General features: G+C 35.0%; 1 protein-coding gene across 2 annotated transcripts; it reads right to left on the bottom strand.

Annotated features, from left to right (window-relative positions):
* Nucleotides 1-1,239: 1,239 nt before the first annotated feature.
* On the bottom strand, nt 1,240-17,606 carry NitFhit (Nitrilase and fragile histidine triad fusion protein). 2 transcript variants are annotated; one of them, XM_053766191.2, is made up of 12 exons: nt 17,428-17,606; nt 17,122-17,179; nt 16,444-16,620; nt 15,787-15,945; nt 14,937-15,132; nt 13,581-13,713; nt 12,301-12,516; nt 11,374-11,571; nt 10,577-10,691; nt 9,939-10,016; nt 2,949-3,034; nt 1,240-2,105 (listed from the first exon to the last, which is right to left on the bottom strand). In XM_053766191.2, exons 1-12 carry the CDS (start codon nt 17,490-17,492, stop codon nt 1,988-1,990), a joined length of 1,599 nt encoding a protein of 532 aa, XP_053622166.1. In that variant the 5' UTR covers nt 17,493-17,606; the 3' UTR covers nt 1,240-1,987. The 2 variants fall into 2 exon arrangements, with proteins under 2 accessions (XP_053622166.1, XP_053622167.1); XM_053766192.2 differs by lacking the exon at nt 17,122-17,179 and having other exon boundaries at nt 17,428-17,588.
* Between the last annotated feature and the right edge of the window lie 136 nt (nt 17,607-17,742).

Genomic DNA, 17,742 nt, shown 5'->3' with positions numbered 1-17,742 from the left:
AAGTAATGAAAGAAAACATATCTAAAGACAATGGACCCCCGCCGCATGAACAAAATAATACTCACTTAATATAATATATACCTACTATTATTATATAATATTATAAAGAGGTAAGCATTTGTCAGTTTGTATGTTTGAGTCTGATAATCTCCGAAACTATCGAAACGATTTCAAATATTATTTCACCATTCCAATGGTACGTTATCCAAGATTATTAAGGATATTTTATCTCCAAATACCCACGGGAGCGAAGCCTCGGGCAACAGCTAGTGTTTTATACTAGAGGTAGCCGGATAGAAGCGACCATTCCTCCTCGATTCACGTAACTTGATCCTGCTTGACCGCCAAACAGGGCGATATCAACCACGCCACAGATTTCCGCCACGTCACGGCAAAAAATCTATGGTATTTATTGGTAAATAAGTACTAAAACAACAGGTATTAAACGCGCACATACCTTTTATAGTTCAATACCTGTTGTTATTAGTATACTAGTTGTTCGCCGCGAACTTAGACCACGCGAACACAATAAATTTTTATTAAATTGTGATTATTTCAAAAACTACTTAACCGATTTTGATACTCTACGAACTTGAAAAGTTATCGCATTATAAATATACATACATACTGTATATACATACACACAAAAATGTATTTTTGCCCCAAGTTGATTTGCAATAATTAAGCAATAAAGTTTAAAAGTACTTATACTCGTAGCAAAGATTTCTCTCTCTCTCTCTCTTTCTTACGCATGTTCAAAGTTGCACTCGCGGCTGTGATGCCCAAAGCCCGCGTAAAAGTGAAAAAGTATTGGATAAATGGTTGTTTGGAAATCAAACTATAAAATTATGAAAATTGAAATATTTAATTTATTAAATTTAAATTTTGCAAGTCAATACGTTTAATACGAGTGCCAAGTGAATATGGCCAGATATTCCACTAAATACATTGAATTGGTTAATGGGACAACCATGGTAATGAACGAGATATGAATTGTCAATGAATGAATTGAGCGAGATGAATGAAAAGAACTAGTGATTCGAATTTCATATTCAATGCTAAGATCGATTACTGTTATTTTAATTTAATAATACCAACAAAAATAAACCTTTTACCAAATAAAAAAAATCGATTCAGTTTTTAAGTTGCCTGGAACTACAATGATAGTATACGGAATGATCCATGTTTTTCCGGGCGGAAACCGCACGCCAGATGGTACGAAATAAATAAAAACATCAATTATTAAAATATATTTTAATATCACAAAATACAACAGTTGAATAAAAACAATAAATACATATTTTGAGCCTATGGCAGCCTGTCACAATTAAATAATTACATTTACACAATCAATTAATTAAATAAACCCCCCACACAGTTAAACATGGCCTTTGAGTATCGCAACTCTGTCTACCCCGTAAGAGACAAAGCCGTGTGTCTGAAACATGTTACAGAAATTGCCAAAAAAGCTTCCCCTATGCGCTACATATCACGATGTCTCTAAGAATAAAAAAATATTATCTTTTCTAAATTATTAAATTTACTTCGACCATAATTTTAATAATGTCCACCAGATGGCTTATAGAAATAACAACTTGAGGTAGTTTACAAGGAAGCTTAGAAACAGACAGATGGGAAAAGCGACTTTGTTTTATACTATACTAGCGGCCCGCCCCGGCTTCGCACGGTTGAAGAATCACATTACCTATTGGTGAAATACCGCATGAAAATCCGTGCAATAGTTTTGAGTTTATCGCAAACAGACAGACAGATGCGGCAGAGGAATTTGTTTTATAATATGTAGCGATAGTGATATTTCAAATACAAATTCTACAATTATAATTACATATAAATCTACAATTATATATAATTCTAAAGAATTCTAAAAAGAAATTGGTAAGAGAAAGCGGTCACGTACTATTTTCACATTCTGTCTATAACTTTCTATGTCTACAGCCAGATGTAAGCTGACACTGTCGATACGACACTAGCTGGCCATGGCGTCCTTCTTCATCATAATCTGTAACTCCTTCCTCAACATGGCGGCTTCTGTTTGCATCTCTTCTAAACTCCTCGCCGGCTTGCTTGGGCCGCCGCCCCGCCATCTTGAAAATAATATTTTTATTAATTTATCAATTTATGTTATAAGTGTAACTTAACGCTAATGTTGCACGGCTGTAAGGGTAAACTGTTGAAACTGTTGTATTGTATGGGCCATCTTATACCTTGTACTGTACACAGTGACTGCAATAAAGATATTTGAGTTTGAGTTATGTATACAAGAGACGTATAATATAAAAGTGAGTACAAAGATGCTATTTATTTCGAACTGTTGCCAGCGGCTTCGCCGGCGTGAAATTCCCACGTTGCAGTAATTCCGGGATAAAAAGTACCCTATGTCCTTCTCGATACATCAAACTACATGTACGCAAAATTTCAAGAAGTTTAGTTGAGTAAATAAACCGTGAAGAGGTAACAAACAAACTTACTTTTGCATTTATAATATTAGTTTATATAATATTATTAAAAAATTCTTATTGTAGGCCCGTGAGAGCAGAGGTGGTAAAATAATTATACAAAAAACTTTTTGTTAGTTTTTTTTTGTATAATTATTTTACCACCTAAATAAATCTAAATAAAAAATTAAATACACATACATACAGCCTACTGGGCACATACCTCAATGTAACGAAATACAGGCACTGGCATTTTTGTAAATATTTATGTTTAATTTATTTAGTTTTAATTTTATCCATTTAGTTTTATTTGTGTAGTCAAAATTTAAATTAAAATTACTTGTTTTAAACATACATACAACTTTACATAAATTCTTATATACATAAAGTATATAAGGACAAATCACAGATTGAGTTAGCCCCAAAGCAAGTTCGAAACTTGTGTTACGGGATACTAACTCAACGATACTATATTCTATAACATATACATACTGATCATGTTTAGCCAGCTCCAAGTAAATAAGGTCGTTCTGAATGAAGTCACCCTTCCGCCGAGGCATTATGTGGCAATGTAGATGCTGAAACAAAAATGATAAGATAATAGTATCAGATATATAAAGTACTAGTTGCGCCTCGCGCGACTCCCGTGGGAATTTCGGAATAAATGTACCTACACCTACCCTAAAAGCACCAAATTTCATAACGATACGTTCAATAGATTGTGCGTGAAGAGTTACAAACATACACAGATACATCCTCACAAACTTTCGCATTTATAATATTTGCATAGACAGTATGGTATGGATGGTATGCAGGTGGAGTACAGGATATGTATTCCCACAAGAGGAAAGCCCCACAATTCAGTTAGCCATTTCTTAATATAGTTTCATACATACAAAATGATATGTATAAATGCACGATAATCAAATGTCACTTTGTGACATTTAGTATTTTTTGTTCTCATTAAAGTATAAAAAAGGCTTTTTGACTCCAACATTTGTGACGTCACTTGTGCCCACTGTCATACAAGCCCCAATATTTATATATTAACCTTATATAAGGTTACTGGTATCTAACGCATAGCCTTCGAAAGGCGCGTAAGGTACATAGAGACTAACATAATTTGTTCTACGACTTTTGTCTCAACGTAATAAATACAAAAATTTTACTTTTTTTAGTTTTAATGTCGTTTCTATAAAACGCTAACTTTTGTTCGATTCCGCTACATAACGCCACTGTACTGTCTCGTGTTGTTTGGCTATTACATAGAGTTAAGATGTGTAGAATCGCAAAGTAGATTGTATTTTTTTTATATGGCAAAAAAAACTACGAATCACGAAAAGTCTTTAGGAGGTTTTGCACCGATTGAGCTATTCACACTAATCACACAGGTTGAGCTAGCCACAAAGTAAGTTCGAGACTTGTGTTATGGGATTCTAACTCAACGATACTATATTTTATAACAAATACATTATATAGTTAAACATCCAAGCCAAACCGAAAAAGATCATTTTCCATCATGTCCCGACCGGGGATGAACCCGGGACCTCTCGGTTCAGAGGCAAGCACTTGACTACTGCGCCACCGACGTCGTCGCGCTGTATATTTTATTTTAGACATATGGAAAACAGTATCCGATTTGATAGCGATTACCCTACGCCTACTCGTGTATACAAATAACAGAAAATTAATATCACCTATATATTGTTACGATATACATATATATATATATTTATATTTTTATTGCCTAGATAATATAACAGACATGAACACATGTTCCATTGATAGAGATAAATTTTATTCGTACAGTCTATAGTCTTTATATCTATGTCATTATTCCAAAATCATTAGCAAGATGAACACAGCAGGTCTAAGGCAAGAATATTATAAAACACGTTAAACATTTTCATTTGTTGGTAAGTATTTATACTGTCGTTAATAAAAATAGCTGTTTTTTTTTAATTACTTTTTTTAATGCTAGATTTTGCCTGCGGCTTCGCCCGCGTAATTATCCCACGGAAGCTGTTATTTTTCCGGGATAAAACGTACCCTATGTCCTTCTCCGTACTTCGAACGATATGTCTGCAAAATTGCAAGAAGAATGGTTGAGTGAACAAAGCGTGAAGAGGTAAAAAACCGACAAATAAACAAACTTACTTTCGCATTTATAATATTAGTTAGGCTTAGAATTTTTATACATTTTTGTGTTAATTGTTTTTGGTGCGATAAAGTTATTTCAAACAACCGACCACGACTGAACAGTGAGTCCTCACTCTAACGGTGTAATGTAACCATAAATCTTGTTTTTTTTTTCAGCGAAAATGATAAAGTATACTTTATTAATATTACTGGTGACATACCAAGTATATTGCAGTGTTCCATCAAGGACAGAAGCGAGTACCAGAGACGTTACAACAACTGAAGACGCACCTACCACAGAGAAAAGAAGCGGTTCAAAGCTACTAAAAGGATTCTCATTCGAAGACATTTTGGATGTTTACGATTATGATTTTATGAATAGAAAGACAAAGACAGTAAAATATATTTAGATAATGTTAAAAATAAATTCATTCATACAACTTTAAGTCCACCTATTACAACTGTATTAAAACAAACAATAAAAATTGATTATTTAAATTAAACTATATTTAAGTACAATTTGCCCGCGGTTTCGCCCGCATTAATTTCCCACGGGAGCTGTTATTCTTCCGGAATGAAACCCTGTCATTCTCCATACTTCAATCAAGATTGGTTGAGTAGATAGAGCGTGAATAGATAACAAACAAACAAACTCACTTTCGCATTTATAATATTAGTTAGGATTAGAAAATAACGCGCAAGAAAACAACTAATTTTCATAGTTCTGTCCGTTCCCGTGGGAATTTCGGTCTCAAAAATTCTCACGCAGTATTCCGCAAGGAATCTACTATGAAATGAATATGGAATTTTAGTTTCCCACGGCCCCGCTAAGTGTGCGTGTGTCAATGTCGGCTGTACATTGTCTATTTGTCTGTGTGTCTGTCTGCTAAGGAAGAGTTTCTATGATAGAGATCTCTCTCTCATTTCTGCATGTCTGCTAGACCATACTAATAAGATTTATATTTTTGTTTTATTGTTTGGAATGAATAAACTCAAAATCTACTGGGCCAATTTAATGAAATTTGGCATAGAGATACCTTCAGGAGTGACATAGGCTAATTTTTAATACGGTTTTACACGAGCGAAGCCGGGGCGAGCGGCTAGTGTTTTATAAGGGAAGTACATGAACCCAGGTTGGTTGTTGCAGGTCATAAAATGTCGTTCATTAAAATGAGTAATTGCTTAAATTAATATTAATTAAGTCTACAATGTTATAGGTAACGTGGAAATTTCGGGATAAAAAGTAACCTATGTGTTATTCCAGGTTATATTCCACCCGTGTACCAAATTTCATGACAATCGGTCAAATACATTATCCGTGACATAGTAACAAACACATCCTCACAAACTTTCGCGTTTATACTACTAGTAGTCGACTTTGATGATTCCATTATTACAATTTTTCTGTTAAATCTTAATAAAAATCTTATACATTGTGAACAGTTAAATATATAAACAGAAAAATTATATAGTTTTATTACAACGTAATTCCAATACTGCTAAAATGATTCACTAATATTATCAAGAATTTCGATAAAAAAAACACAGACCTGGCATCCCGTTACACTATATAATCACATTAATACATTTAGTTTTAGTGTTATATATTGAGAAGTAGTTGATGCAAGAGAGTTTGTTAATGGTGACTTCGTTTTGAAAAATATTAGATTAAAAAAAAACCTTTGTGGGTGTATCGGAGTAAGTGTAGTTTAATAACATCATAATTTATATCTTCTTCATGGTTGTATTCCTCATGGCTGAGGGTCGTGGTCATTACGTGTAACAAAACACACACAACTTTCTTGGCATTATTAATGGAGTGGTTTTCCATTGCCTTCTCCATTTCACACACAAGTTAATAATAATCAACCAGTGCGCAGGTTTCCTCACGATGTTTTCCTTCACCGGAAGCAATGTTGTGGTCTATGAAAACTACTATACATGAGTCAGATTGGTATACAAACTCATGTGGCACGAGTAGGATTCGAACCTTTCGATCCACAGGGTCTCAACCATTACACCACCACCGCTTCATATAATTTATATAATTATATACTTTAGCGAATTTTCAAGCATTTCGACCGCAGTAAATTACATTAACAATTACATAGTTTAAAACAAAGTCGCTTGCCCTTCTATCCGCTACGTACGCTTGGAACATAAAACTACGCAACAGATTTTGATGCAGTTTTTTTAAATACATAGTGATTCAAGAAGGCTTGTTTATATGTATGAAGCGTGCGCAATATTGCACCCGTGCGAAGCCAGGGCGGTTCGCTAGTTATATATGAAAATCAAATATTAAGTTTTACACTACCCCCAGTACCGATTATCCTCACATCCTTAAAAGAAGTTCACCCCTGTCTCATCTGATTGTCTGTACGGGATAAACTCAAAAACCACCGGATGGATTTTTGTACGGTTTTCACCAATAGATAGTGTGATTCAAGAGGAAAGTTTAGATGTATAATTTATTATGGTTTCATTCGAGCGAAGCCGAGACGGGCCGTTAGTCCTGCTAATGTTATAAATGCGAAAGTTTGTGAGGATATATGTGTGTGTTTGTTACTCTTTCGCGCAAAATCTACTGGACCGATTGTTATGAAATTTGGTACACATAGGGTACTTTTAATTCCCACAGGAGCGAATCCCCGGGGCGCAGCTAGTCACAAATATGATACAAATCAAGAAATTAAGCTAAAATAAAACGTTAAAAAATGGCCAAAATATCATAAGCCGAAGACTATCAAATTGACAACTATCAATGTCAACAAACATTAACAATAGTTAACCTAACATAAATATAAGTATAAATAAGTCATAATTTAATATAGTACCAAAAAATTTAATATTTTTTTTACGAAATTTATAATTATAAATAACAAAGAGATTCCAGCTCGTCGCCGCTTGGAAGGGTTCCAAGAAGGCTGGCAGTATTACCCCTTTGAACCGCCTCTGTGCAAAGTAACTGCCCGCCCTTGGATCGCCCGTTACCTCACGGAGACGCGGTGTAATCTCAATATATACATATAAGGTTATTAAATTATAATTTATAATATTATAAAATAGATAGTATAGACTGATTCTGTTTATTTTTCAGAGACTTCAACAACGATGAAATATACTTTTCTAATAATATTAATTATAGTTTACCAAACAAACAGTCGATCGTTCCCGATGGAAATCGAAAATGGGAGTTGGGTCGACGTTGTAAATTGGAGCAACGTGACACTAGACTTCGACGACGACATGGATGAGAATCAAGAAACACAATTACGTGGGATCTCCTTTCAAGATATAGAAAATACTTACCTATTAAGAAAGTTGCAAGAGAACACCACGAAATAAGTCGTATTCGTCATCAGAAATAATAATAATTATTATAAAGAGGTAAGCTATTGTGAGTTTGTATGTTTGAGGCGGGTAATCTCCGAACCTACCGAACCGATTCCAAAAATTCTTCCACCATTAAAAAGGTACATTATCCAAGATTTCTATAAACTATATTTTATCTCAAAATTCCAACGGGAGCGGAGCCCCGGACAACATCTAGTCAGAAATAAAGGTCTGTGATAAATATCAATAATGCATAGCGCGACGGCTATTAGCATCTCACCATCGAGTCGATTCGCAGTGAGACGCAACTCACCAATCACAGTGCGCCATTGTGACGCAACGACAACCACACCGCATTGCGACTCGATAATGAGAAGTGAAAATGCAAACCCGTAAATCGCCCTCAGACCAATAAATATAATGAATATACAGGGCAAGCTAAATAAAACCGTGTGTGGTTCCGCCCCAAAATAGGACCACTCTATAACCGCTAATGTCATAGGGGGCTCTATGCCTTCTTTAAAAAAGTCTTCTTTAAAAAAAAATTATAGTATTACTATTTGTTCCAGGTACAGCCACCGTCAAAAATTATAAAATTTATTTTTCTAAAGATTATTATAATCACCATATACCAAGTACATTGCAGAAGGCTCACTTCACACAACCAACGAGCTGTGTCTTCTGAGAGACACGGACCGAATAGAACAGTCTACCATCGCGTGTTGTCTACATGAATCGAGATACATTATAATTGATAAATAAATATATTTATACTGAAAAATACAATAATTCTTATTAATATTTTACTAGCTGTTGCCAGCGGCTTCGCCCGCGTAAATTTTCCACGGGAACAGTTGTTTTTCCGAGAAGAAAGGTACCCTATATCCTTCTCCATACTTCAAACAATATATGCAAAGAAGTTCGGTTGAGTAGATAGAGCATGACGAGGTAACAAGCAAACTTACTTTCACATTTCTAATATTAGTTAGTACACATATTATCACACACTTGTGGCGTGTGGTTCCGCCCTAGAATATACACTCCATATATTCCTGTGGATGTCGTACGAGGTGACTAAGGGACATATAGCCATATAAGCTGTCAAGCAGCTATAGCATTTCAAGAAGGGCAGACGTCAGGCAGGCGTTCGGTTGTGAAATCTGAACTATTTTGTGTGTAGGTTCCTTGTTCGTAAAGGATACATTACGATAAGGGATAAAGGTAAGGGATTATCCCTCACCTAATATAATAGGGTTTTAAGTCCGCCATTTACATGTTTTTGTAATAAAGTTAAATAAATAAAGACGAGGGATTTTTCATTGTCTTCTTATAAATATTTATATAGGGTTACTGGTATCAAACGCAAAACCTCCTAAAGACTACTCGGGTACATCAAAACAAGCAACTTTGATTCGTAGTTTTTTTTTGCCATATAAAAAAAATACAATCTACTTTGCGATTCTACACATCTTAACTCTATGTAATAGCCAAATAACACGAGACAGTACAGTAGCGTTATGTAGCGGAATCGAACATAGAGTTAAAGTTTTATAGACACGACTTTAATATGTTTATATTTATTACGTTGAGACAAAAGTCGTAGAACAAAAGATGTTAGTATCTATGTACCTTATTCGCCTTTGGAAGGTTATGCGTTAGATAACCAGTAACGTGTATAGTTGTTCGGTAAATAAATATTATTATGTGTTATGGAATATTTTGAAGAACATGACTTAAAAATGTGTAATTTATAAAAAATATTCTACCTGTATACCAGATTTCATAACAATCCGTCCAGCAAAACTGAACGTTATGCTTAAATAACAAGTCGAACTGAATGAATGAACGGAAATAACGTCAAACTTCAGTATCAACCGATGACACCGGACTCGAGTCTACTTGACTGCCGTCGCCGTCACCAGATGGCGTCACCGTCAAATCCTGACTGTCTCCGACATACATCCTCACAATAATTTCGCATTTATAATATTAGTTAGTGGGATTTACCTTTACAGTTTGTCCTGCGTCGGGGCCGTCTTGTATGGTCACCGTACACGATTGTGTGTCGTGTACTTTCTCCATTAACTGGGAAAAAAAGTTTTAAATAAAATACTACTCCACAATCCATTTTTTTCTTACGAATTCTACACCTAAAACCTTCCACGGGACTCATATTATCTATTGTTGAAAATCGCATGAAAATCCGTGCAGCAGTTTTTGAGTTTATCGCGAACAGATGGACAAAGTGCTTTTACAATATGCAACAAGTTTATTTTATAAACAAATTAAAAAAACTTTTGAACGGCTGAACCGATTTTGATCAAAGATATCTAAGAACCACCGCATAAAAATTAGCTATCAAATAAAAAATAACCGCATCCAAATCGGTTCACCCGTTGATGAGCTACGGTGCCACGTACACAGACAGACAGATACACTTAGCGGTCAAACTTATAACACCCCCTCTTCTTGTGTCGGGGGTGAAAAATACTAATATACAATAAATTTTAAACCTTCCTCGAGACTTAAATTATCGATTGTTGAAAATCGCATGAAAATCCGTGCATCAGTTTTTGAGTTTATCGCGAACAGACAGGCGGGCAGAGTACTTTGTTTTATAATATGCAAAGATATGAAAATGTCACCTTCTGTACAAGTCTGATAGTCTTGTAAAAATCGTCGGCTTCTTCCTCAGTCAGATCGTTGTTCCTCTCGGCGGAGCGGAGCGGCGCCACCAGCACATGGCCAGGGATCACACATCTGGACCAAGAGAGATAAGTTTTTTCACAATGTCACGAGGAGTTCCCATGTCGGGAGCCAATTCTGGGTGCACTATTTTGATAGACAAACGGTTTATCAAAATTGCTTCGTCTACGAACGATTCGCCGACAGAATAGAGGGGACATTCTATCGGCGAATTGTTCGTAAATGAATCAATTGTCGGAGAACCATTTCAGACTTCAATAATATAATTTAATACGAAGAGAAAAATATCCCGAGGTCTATTTAAACGGGCGAAGCCGCGTATAAACAGCTAGTTTCAAAAAAATACATAATTAATAAATATTTCAATAATAAGTCAAGAAAAATAATAATTAGCAAAAAAAATATTAATATTGTTAAATAAATATTTTTGAATTTAAACAAAAACTTGTGAAAAAACTCAATCATCATATCGAGTGTGTTATCGCTAACACTGGTATCAGATTTTATTCAAGTCGCCTAAAGGCATCTGACACGACTTTTACGACTACTAACCGCCATCTAGTGGCAGGTAGTCGCATACCCACTAGGGAACTAAACTGTCAACCAGTGTGCAGGTTTCCTCACGATGTTTCCCTTCACCGGAAACAAGTGGTGTTCTATGAAAACTACTATAAATGAGTCATATTATTATTGGTATACAAACTCATGTGGCCAACCGAAAATAATGTTAACTCACCTAAGGTTAACAAAAGCGTAGCTCAGTCGAGTCTTGTAAAACACGCACGTGTCCGGCACACGGACATGTCCGAACGCGTTGTCCGGACCGGGCGCCGGCGCCGGACCGGGCTCCGGCCGGCCGCCCCCGGCGGTGGGGGAGTGCTCCGGTAGTTGGTTCTTGCGTAAGCTTAAAGTATATAGGGAGTAGACGTCACGACTGAAAAAAGGAACATAAAAAACCCGTTTTAAAGATTATTTTTGAAATCTTTCACAAAATTTCTATTTTTATTATTATTTTTTTAATTCACAATATTTATACTGTTTATTATTAATAATTTTTGCTATTAAACACATTCACGTAAAAATTGTTGAAAAATAAAACCAATTTTTTTTTATTATTATTTTAGGAAGTTTAAAGCAGATATTGCAACAAAACACGAATAAAATCAAAGTTTCAATGAATCCATGTTGTTTCATTTAAAACTGAGTACACTAGCGCTAACATCACATTTAAAAAATCTCAAATTTTTTGTAAACTAACTTTTGCCTGCGACATTTTGAATTTCTCTGCGATAGCAGAACAGACATGATTTTCACACAAACTTTCACCCCCCATTATTGTCATTCGGGGGTCGATTTTTGAATCTTTAACTATATGCATACCAAATTTCATCAACATCGGACCAGCGGTTTAGCAGACAGATAGACTTTCGCATTTAATATATTAGTATGGATACGGAACATACAAATAAATTGTACAATCATATACAATGTACATACAACAACCATATGTGGTCGTCCAAATCAAAAGGGATCTTATGGCGGCTGGCACTTAGGTCTTTATTGCCGTTGTTCGAATACAAAACAACGGCAAGAATGGCGTAAATGCCGGTCGCCATAAGGTCCCTTTTGATTTGGACGACCACATATTTTCCTATAAACTCACCGTCTATGACTGAACACGGGCATATCCCTCCTAACCCTGGCAATGGTGTCAGGAGCAATTTCAACCACTTTGAACCCCTTTTCATCTTTGCAGTCGGCCAACACCACCCCCCAAGGGTCCACACATAAAGCGTGACCGTACGATTTGCGTTTAGGATTGTGTTGCCCTGTTTGAGCGGCCGCCACTACATAGCATTGGTTTTCTATTGCTCTCGATCTAAACAAATAATTGTATACGTATTGTATTTATTTCATCCGCCTACACTTAAAAAAAATACTATTTTGAAAAAAATCTTCATGGTACAACGAAGATTGAAGAAAGAAAAAAATGTTAATTTGGTATAACAAACTTATATCTAACTAGATGTTGCCCGGGGCTTCGCTCCCGTGGGAGTTTTGAGATAAAATATAGCCTATATCAATTTTGGATAATATATATACCTTTCTAATGAAAGGTGTATTATCCAAAATTAATTAATCCTTTCTAGGTGAAAGAATTTTTAAATCAATTCGGTAGTTTCGGAGATTACCCGCCTCAATCATACAAACTCACAAACGCTTACATCTTTATAATAATAGTATAAATTATACAGGATATTCAACCTGGCCATATTTATGTATAACAAAAAGGATCTTAGAATAGATGTGAGCGAGATACCCGTGCAGACGACAAACTCTATACTCTACCGTTCGCTTGTTACCCCACATTAAAATACACACTTAACTGCCTTAGGTTCAATAGGACCTATATCAGGAACTAGTCTCTTCACAAAAACCACATTAATTGTAACATAGTACGTTTTCCAAGCTATAGTATTAGTTATATATTAAATGCTGAAATTGTGAAGAGAAATTAATGCTTTTATCATTATTTTCATTTAATATCTTCAAGTTCTCAGCCGAGGCTGGTATTTTAATGTTAGACTTAGTAGATCCGAGAGGTATATTTAGGGGATCAGTCCATATGTGGATCATATTTCATAAAGGATATATATAGATGTGAATCCATAAAAATCCTTTATTAATAGCGCCCCGTTCCGACATTGCTCTGCTAATAATAATAAAAAATTACGCACCTAATCCTTCCTCAAGAAACACCCTATCTATTCTCGAAAACCGCATGAAAATCCGTGCAGTAGTTTTCGAGTTTAACGCGACAGAAGTCTTTATTTTATAATATGTAAGGATTATTTTTTATTTTACTTTTTTTGTTATGAATGATTATTTAGATTATTCATTTACACGCACGCAATAAGGACTGCAATCGTGTGGACATATTACCTGAGCAACACATGCCAATGCGCCACACCGGTCGCGTACGTGAACGCGGACGGATACGTCAGTATGTCCGCGCCCATCACGGCGAGGCTCGTGCCCATCTCAGGGAAACGCATGTCGTAACACACCGCCATACCTATGCATATATAAACAATAGTTTTAGTCAGTAGTTTGTAGCTTTTGAGAAAACACTATATAATATACTGGCGGCCCGTCCCGGCTTCGCTCGTGTAAAAACATAATAAATTAAACTCCTCAAAACCTTCCACTGGAATCACACTATTCATTGGTGAAAACCGCATGAAAATCCGTGCAGTAGTTTTTGAGATAATCGCGAACAGACAGACAGACAGACGTGGTAGAGGAGTTTGTTTTATAATACGAGTATGTAAGAATATAAAATAAATAATAAAATCCTACTAATATTATAAATGCGAAAATTTGTGAGGACGTATGTGTGTATGTTTATTACTCTTTCACGCAAAATCTACTGGACGGATTGTTATGCTAAATTTCATACATGGATAGAATATAGCCTGGAATAACACATAGGGTACCTTTTATCACAAAATTTTTACGGGAGCGAAGCCCCGGGGCGAAACTAATTAATAGTAGTAATATTTTAAATAGAAAAGTAAGTTTGTTACCTTTATGTACTTAACTAATATTCTTGAAATTTTTCATACATGTAGTTAAGTACAGCGAAGGACATAGGGTACCCTTCATCCCGGAAAAATTAATGTTCTCGCAGGTAATTCATAGGAATAAAATTTTGTAAACACCTACCTATATACTGTACATGTAAGCGATTCTCAATTACAAACTAAAATAATTAATATCTAATTAAAATATTTAAAAAATATCTGACATACATGTATGTATGTAAAGAAAACCTTTATGGTTATAAGATTTTCTTTAATTTAAAAATTGTACTGACACTGTCAGATATACATGTCATGAAGGAGAATCTAAATTTATTTTTGTTAGATTAAGATTTTATATTATTGTTACAAATTAGTTAAACAATCTTTAGGAATAGGATCTTTTAATGTTGTTTCTTGATTTTTCACAGGTGAGTACATTTTTTGCTCATGGTTCAGTTTATAAATGTTGTATTTAGCTATAAAAAATAAATATCTTGATTTTTCACAGAAACACGCGGTTTTATTCCAATAAATCCTAGACAGAGGAAATTATCATTATATGTATATTTATAAAAATTACCCTAAAAACGGGTTCCTTGAGGCAAAATGCCCAGAAGGCTGGTCGCATTACCACATTTTATATTCACATAGATAAAGAAAAAAAAATTATAAAAATTTGCATTGAATTAAAAAAAATGTTATAACCAATACAAACCAACCCTTCCTACGGGCGTGTCGACGGGAGTCACAATATGCTCTCCGGCTTGACAGAAGTCACTCTCTCTCAATCTCACTCCCTTCTCCGGTATCTCCACGTCGAACATGTGGAGTTTCCTGTATGTCTGTACTATATCTCCCTTGTTGTCTATTATTATGTGAGTGTTGTACATTTTAGATGGATTATTTTCGTCCTGAAATTTTCAAGTAACAGTTTTAGGAAATGCTCGTTTTTTGTCTGTGGGTCTGCTGGAAAAAATTTTTATAGAAACAAGCAGTACCTTTGTACTTAGTTTCTTGTGTGTAAGTTTTATATTTACACCATATGAACAATTATGAAATATAAATTAATACATACTAATATTATATAAATGCAAAAGTTCTGTCTATTGCGCTTTCACAGCTAAACCACTGGACCGATTTTAATGATATTTGGTTTGCATGTAGTTAAAGGCACCATAAAGACCCCAGTTCAAACATAGGCTACATTTTTTTTTCAAATATCAACTCCCGAATGACTATAGGACTGATCACCGCTAGCGTTCCCAACCAGGAAATAATACCCAACATTATTAAAGGCTAAAGTTTGTGAGTATGTTTGTTACTTCTTCAAAAGGTGGAGCCAATTTTTATGAAATTTGGTATTGAGGTAGCTGGTACCACGGATTAATACATAGAGTACTTTCTTTTATCCGGAAAGTTAAGTTGGGGTAGGTGAAGCTAAAGTACGCGTTTCCCGTAGGCTTTGGTCAAAAAGTCTAATAGTGAATACTGTGCATAAAAACCTAAGTAATTTTTTAAAATAATTTTTAAATTACTGCAGGGTGCAGTGAGTATTAAATAAATACCTTCTCATGCACTCCTCCCATAGACAACCAAACTTCATGTTTGGCTGCCAGCTCCCTGTACTTCCCAACCGTATACCCTGACAACAAGGGCTCCGATTGCGCCACAACATCCTTTTTGTTATCACAAATGTAGTCACAGCATTCAGGGAAAAACATCATCTCAACAAAAAAAAAGGATTTGTTGTATTATAGTGGCACACAAATTTATTAGGCTACATTTTTTTTATGATAATAGGTAGCTTGTTCTCCTAAACACCTGGCTTATTTCATCAAAATCACTCGTTGTTTTTGAGTCACAACTCAATTCTCACATAGCTAAATATATTATTAAAGTATTAATAATAAATAAATTAACTTACAATAAATCAGATATATAAAAAATTAAGCCTATTTCGTCTCCCACTGCTTGGCAAAGTCCTCCACTTCCTACCAATCTAACTGTCAATCTAATGTGATTTCCTATCATTCTGCCAAAAAGTGCTGATGCCAAAGAGTTCTTTTATTCAAAAGGAATTGACAAAGGAATAGAGACAAAACCAAAATTAAAATAAATTATTGTTTTTTTTTTTGGCGTGATAACATCCCGCATTTTTAGGCAGAATGAGTTTACTTCTCCCTCAGAGTGAACATCAAATATATTTATTTATACAATGTTACCTGAACATTCTCCCTGGAAGCTTCGCTGACTAGTTGACTAACTACTTGCAAGTTAGCTGATTTATCGGCTCCCGACGTCATCTGACACACGGCTATTCTATTTGCACTCATTTTATGACTAAAAAGACGTTTGAATTCTAACTGGTAAACTCTTTGTAGTGTTGTGAGAGGTAGATACTAGAAACAAATACAAATATATAAGAGTTATAAGTAATAGGATTGTTGTAGAGGAGTGGAGCAAACCATACTAATATAATAAATGTGACAGTGTATCTGTCTGTTCCACTTTTACGGTTAAAGTGCTAGACTGATTCAAGACTCCTGTTCAAAAACATGTGAAATTGATGTTGTTGGTTGAAATTGATATTGCCACCCTGAATTTTACAAAATAATGTGTAGGCCTACCCTTCAACACCACTCACAGTGGGTGGAAACAAAGAAAAATAAATCTCTGTAATAAATATGAAACTCTTCTGTTACTGATTGAGTGACTGACTGACAGACAAAATACAACCGAAGGCGTAGAAAGCTGTGGTGTGTAGGCTCCTAGGACAGTGTAGGGGAGCACTAAGAAGGGATTTCCGGAAATTCCCACGGAAAACGGATTTTTACTCACATACGAAGTTGTGGGCTCAAGCTAGTAAATAATAAAAGAATTGCATTCTATTCTGTTCTAACCTGTAGCATATTAAAGACAGGGACGCCAATCCGCACCAGACTGCCCCGGACGCTACCACTAGAAGGACAGCAAAACTATTCTATTTCTCTCCTTCAGTGTTTATTTTTTGAAAGTGTCTCCTTTAGCCAATAAATTTGTAATTTATTGTCATATTTATACAAGAAGATATTATATGTTATATACAGACAGACTCTGATAAGATATGAAATTATCAATAAACAAGCATAAATTGTTTGAAATACCTAGGTACCTAATTACTTGTAAACAGATTCATTTCAGACACTGTTTAATATAACCTTACTTACCCGCATTCTACAGATTTAACCGACAAAGTTGGTAAGTTGGCTTTGATTATATAACAGCAAGTCATTTATAGTCATATACTGTATTTTATTTCGTTGAACTGAAAACAAATAAATTTTATAATTTCGCACTTTTGCCTACAGGGTACAATACAATACAGTATGAAAACATGACAGCCAGCGATGACCATCTGATTTTTTTTTTTTGTTTATTCCCTCGTTTTATTGAGGAGGCAAAGAGTACTAGCCCATACAGCCAAGTCTTTTGTATTGAATATTTATATATAAATAAGAGTGGCTAATATCCACTGAAGAAGG

This window comes from Plodia interpunctella, chromosome 28 (genome assembly GCF_027563975.2).
Source record: "Plodia interpunctella isolate USDA-ARS_2022_Savannah chromosome 28, ilPloInte3.2, whole genome shotgun sequence".
Taxonomy (NCBI): domain Eukaryota; kingdom Metazoa; phylum Arthropoda; class Insecta; order Lepidoptera; family Pyralidae; genus Plodia; species Plodia interpunctella.
This window is presented reverse-complemented; position numbering and strand designations above follow the sequence as displayed.

Coding starts and splice junctions, on each gene's coding strand:
- NitFhit (XM_053766191.2), bottom strand. CDS start 17,492: ATGACTTGCTGTTATATAATCAAAGCCAACTTACCAACTTTGTCGGTT. Junction 12,517..13,580: donor CATTGGCATGTGTTGCTCAG/GTAATATGTCCA, acceptor TTATTTGTTTAG/ATCGAGAGCAATAGAAAACC. Junction 10,692..11,373: donor TACGCTTTTGTTAACCTTAG/GTGAGTTAACAT, acceptor CTCTTGGTCCAG/ATGTGTGATCCCTGGCCATG.